This window comes from Myotis davidii, unplaced genomic scaffold, assembly GCF_000327345.1.
Source record: "Myotis davidii unplaced genomic scaffold, ASM32734v1 scaffold750, whole genome shotgun sequence".
Taxonomy (NCBI): Eukaryota; Metazoa; Chordata; class Mammalia; order Chiroptera; family Vespertilionidae; genus Myotis; species Myotis davidii.
In genome coordinates this window covers 1,344,893-1,349,498 of record NW_006282814.1, presented here as the reverse complement: position 1 = coordinate 1,349,498, position 4,606 = coordinate 1,344,893, and the positions used below count along the sequence as shown (strand labels likewise).

Sequence of the window (4,606 nt, the reverse complement as noted above, 5' to 3'; positions counted from 1 at the left end):
AAGGCTTGGGCGCCGACCCAGCGGGAGACAGGCAGCAGCTTGACATTCTTAGCGGCTCAGTGTTTATTTAAAATCTCAAAAACTGAACAGCCCGGCCCGTGTGGCTCAGTGGATTGAGAGTCAGCCATGCACCAAGAGGGTACGGTTTGATTCCCGATTAGGGCACATGCACGGGTTGTGGGCTCGATCCCAACGAGGGCGCGTGCAGGAGGCAGCCGACTGATGTTCCTCTCTCCCTTTCTCTCTCTATAAAATCAATAAAAACATTTTTTAAAAATCTAAAAAACTAAAAACAGGATTTGTTTCATTCCTCCTCTCTCAGCAGAGGACGGACCCCCAGGCCTGTAACGTCTTTTCTCTTTGTGGCTATTTAGACGCCCACACATGGGAGACCTGGGCGCCCAGGCACTGCCTGAAGCCTAGGGCACGCTCGAAGGTGGGCTACCTGCTGCCACCCCCTCCCGCCCCCCGCAGTGCTGCCCGGGAGCCCTCCCGGTCCGAGGGCGCCCACAGGGCTCTTTCCCACATGTAAACATCATCATGCAAGTCGCTGACACAGTTCCCCCTCCAGAGGCCCTGGGTTAATTCCTGAAATACCCACACCTAAACCCACACTGTTCTCAGACACAGAAGTAACCCTATAGACCACGATTTAAAGCGTGCAGTGCCTGACTAGCCAGGGGCACCGGCTTCTTTTCTCTTAGACTGTCAAATAGGCAAGGACAACCATCCGGGGAGAATGAATCAAAATTACCTTTTTTTTTTTTGTCAAAGTGGAAAAAAATATTTCTGTAGTGCCATAGAATTTTAGTCATTAGTTTACATGTGCACGAGATGAAAAAGTTCGACAATCGCTCCACAGACCAGCGACGGGCAAGCCCGGGCCTTTGGGCCACGTGTGGCCGAGGCTGGTGTTTGTAAACGAAGTTTGGTTGATGCACAGCCACACCCACTGCAGGCAGCTCACGGGCCATCGGGGCAGAGCTGGGCAGGTGTGGCAGAAACCCTGCCTGTGGAGCCTAGAACAGCTAACAGTAGTCTTTGCAGGAAAAGCTGGCTGGCCCGCTGTCCAGAGGCATAGCTACGGGCTGACCATGAAGCTCCCAGGGCTGCTGGGAGATGTAGCCGGAGGCCTCTGCCCCCCGCCCCCCTCGCCAGGTGCCCCGCTCACCTGTGGCCTGGCAGAAGAGGTGGAAGGTCCCCAGGGCAGGCACGTGCTGGGCCTGGTCGCTGAGGAAGGGCGGCAGCAAGGTGACCCGCAGGCGGCCGTCAGGCCCAGAGCCCGAGGCCAGCCAGGGGCTTCGGGGAGAGGAGGACGAGTCGGGGCCCAGACAGGACAGGGAGGAGGACCCCGGAGGAGGGGAGGGCATAGGAGATGAGGCTGCGAGACAGAGGACAGAAAAGAGAGAGCACTGAGGCAGGAGGCGTCACAAGTGCAGCACATGCAGAGACGGGAAACGGGTTGAGGAAGAGAAGGGCCCATGCGGTCCTGCCTGCCAGGCCGCTCCAGGAGGGGCCGGGAGACCCCACCTGCACCCTTCGGGAGGGGGCCGCACGGCCTCAGCAAATCACGGGCCCACATCAGGATATAAGCTTCTCATTTATTCGGTTATGTATACAATTCAAAGTAGAAAAATAACAACAAATTAAATCTTATAAAACACAAATGTTTACAACAACACAGTGGAACCCTATCACACTGTCCACACAGGACACACATCCAGGTTACCGCTTTGCCTCAGAAAGGTCTCCTCTTGTGGGCGTTTGGACAGCGGAGGTGGACGGCGAGGTCCGTGGATGGTGAGGTCCGTGCTGTTAAACTGCACCACCCGCCCGCCCCACCTTAAAGACGCGCAGGCCACCCCGGTCCGCAGGGCGGGTCCGCAGCACCGTGGACACGCCCGCCCTCCCTGCTCATTCTCCCAGCCTTGGACGCTCAGGTCGGCCACGTAGAAAGGCTGCTGGGTAAGAGGTGTGGAACGGAAGCCAAGAGGAACAGATGTTGGGATGATCAGACTCCAGTGGCCATGGGCAATGGATTGTGAATCGCTCGTCCCTGCGCTCTGGGCCAGCCAGGCTCCCCAGGGGCCACCGTCCTCGCTCAAAACCCTGCCGGTGGTCACAGGGCCGTCCCCCACGCCTGCTCCTCTTCAAGACTTAAAATGAGAAAAATGGTACAGAAAGAAACCTTCTCTGAAAGGATGCCTCCCTCAGGAATGAAATGTTTAAAAAGTCAGTGTGCTCAACAGGTGGCTTTGTCCGCATTTCCAAAAGCAGAGAGAACGCATTTAGCAAAAGTAAGTTAATCCCTGAGAATCTCCAGCAACGGAAGCCACAGAGTACCCTAACGTACAGCAAAACCTTCTAAACATAAAGCATCTGCTTTAGCGACTGAAACAATACATGACCGAACGCTTCAACTCAAAGCAAAATCCTAGAAACAATGACGTGGAGGAAGAGCTTCGTGCCAACCTGGACAGCAGGCAACCCATGACCCACTGATCACCTACACGTCCTTTCCAACCAGCGATGAGAGGGCCTCTCAGGCTGCTTTCTGAGGCGCCGGTGTCGTGCTGCTCCAGGCCAGCGGCTGCCCGGCCACCGCCCCGCCCGCGGGCACATCCCTGGCTCCCGCCGGCTGACTGACGAGGAGGCTCGCCGTTTTCCAAAAGGACAAAGAGAAACCAAGTCACGAGCTGACCCCAAGAGAAAAGACACAAGACCGAGGTTTGCAGAGGACGGGCTACCCAGGCGGCACGGGACGAGGCTACTGCACAGGAGCACAAAGACCCTCCGGAGGCCGCAGCGCCTCAGTCCCCGTCCGCATCCGAGTCGGCGAACTTCAGCTCGCACTTGACGTCGAACGGCCGGTCCCTGACCGGGAGCTCGTCGATCCTCTGCGAGTCCTCCCTGTCGGTGGGCGCCCTGCTGGCCGTGGTGTCCTGCTCTGTCTCGTAGCCGGTGTCGGGGGCCGGCCGGGGCTGCCCCCCGTTCTGCTGGGAGAAGCTGCCCGGCTCCACCAGCGTCTCCTTCACGCTCTGCTCGCAGTCGGAGAAGTCCGAGGCGGGCTGCTTCTTCCCCAGCAGCAGGGCGGAGCGGACCCGCAGGCACGGCCCGGGCAGGAGGCCCTTGTAGCAGTTGTAGGAAAAGAGGCAGAGGCAGAGGACGAAGAAGAGGAGGAGGAGGGACAAGAGGAGGCGGTCATTGCTGGACTTGAGGTACAGGGTCTTCTCCGACTGGACCTGGGGAACGGTGTGGATGATGACCTTTGGTTCGCAGGACGCGCTGGTGGGCGCCGGGCCGGAAGGCGTGGTGAGCCGCCCCGCTGGGGTCCGGGGAAAGGAGCCTCGGACGGGCCCCGCTGACACGTCGGGGGGGAGCCCGGCACCTTCCGTCCGGGTGGCTGGCGAGGAGAAGGCCCCAGGGGCCCGGGGGGCCGTCCTGACCTCCAGCACGTGCTCGGCCATCACCCGCGAGACCGTCTTGTTCCCGACCCTCTCCTCCGACAGGCACCGGTACACCCCGCTGTCTCCTTCCGACAGGTTGAAGATGAGCAGGGTCCCGCCCACCAGGCTGTACTTGGGGCCCTCGGCCCTGAGCACGCCGCTCTGGCACCTCCACACCACCCGCGCCAGGTTGGACTTTGGGGAGCATTTGAGCGCTGCGGTGCCGCCATGCTTGAGAAAATGCTGCCGGGAACTTCCCTTACTTTCATCTGGAACATCAAAATAGACGTGCAGTGTCAACAGCCCTGCTTGCTCCGTGACTCCATTAAACACAGTCAACACGCACAAGAGGACATGGGAGTTCCACCCACAGGGCCAACAGAGACTCTCCCAGAACAACTAAGGAGACAAAGACATGCATGAGCAGAAAGCAAGATGAGCCCTCGATGGCAGGCCCTGGGGACAGACTCGGAGGCACCTCTGAGCAGCAGAAATCCGTCTCACACTCTGTCTTCCTGGGAGAAAACACACAGGTAGGGAGGCTGAGCGCCGGCCAGGTGTGTGTTCTGACAGCCACGCTCTGAATCAGATACGATGCGCTACTGCTAGCGGCTACCGCGCACCGCAGCCTGGCATGCCCTCCTCCTAAACCTGCCTTCGCTGTCCACAGCACCCTGACCCCCACAGCAGTGGGGGCGCCCACGGGAACGCCACCTGCCTGGACGTGATGGCTGGAGGACTAACCCTTCCTCTGTGCAGAGGGGCGGGACGTGCTCCCTGAGCCCGAGCTAAGAGGAGAGAGATGCATCTCAAGAGAGGGCGTCACGTGGGATAGTGCCTCTGGGACACAGACACACACACACACACACACACACACACACACACACACTCTGTGGCCGCACCCATCCTTTCTGCAACTAGAGGCCCAGAGAAGCCACAAGGCCTGCCAAACACTGGCCCTCTGCTCCGGCGAGAAAGAAAATGCGCAAGATGCCACAGCACCAAAGCATGGTGAGATGGTTACGAGAGGCCATTCCTGAAGGGAGCGAGAGAGAACGAGCAACTTACCGGGGCAAGCGGACACTTCCCCGCTCATGTCCTGGATCAGACCCCTGCAAAACAAGGGCAGAATGGGCACGGGCTCGCTCGGAAAGGGCGGG

The 4,606-nt window shown here is 59.2% G+C and overlaps 1 protein-coding gene across 1 annotated transcript in view; it reads right to left on the bottom strand.

Annotated features, from left to right (window-relative positions):
- Nucleotides 1–1,581: 1,581 nt before the first annotated feature.
- SEMA4D (semaphorin 4D) overlaps nt 1,582–4,606 on the bottom strand; it is a 112,076-nt gene continuing 109,051 nt past the window's right edge. The window contains exons 15-16 of the mRNA XM_015561203.1: nt 4,515–4,591; nt 1,582–3,715 (exon numbers count right to left, since the gene is read on the bottom strand). Of these exons, the coding sequence (XP_015416689.1) occupies nt 2,811–3,715; nt 4,515–4,591 (982 nt within the window). The 3' untranslated portion in view covers nt 1,582–2,810. The remainder of the gene's footprint in view (nt 3,716–4,514; nt 4,592–4,606) is intronic.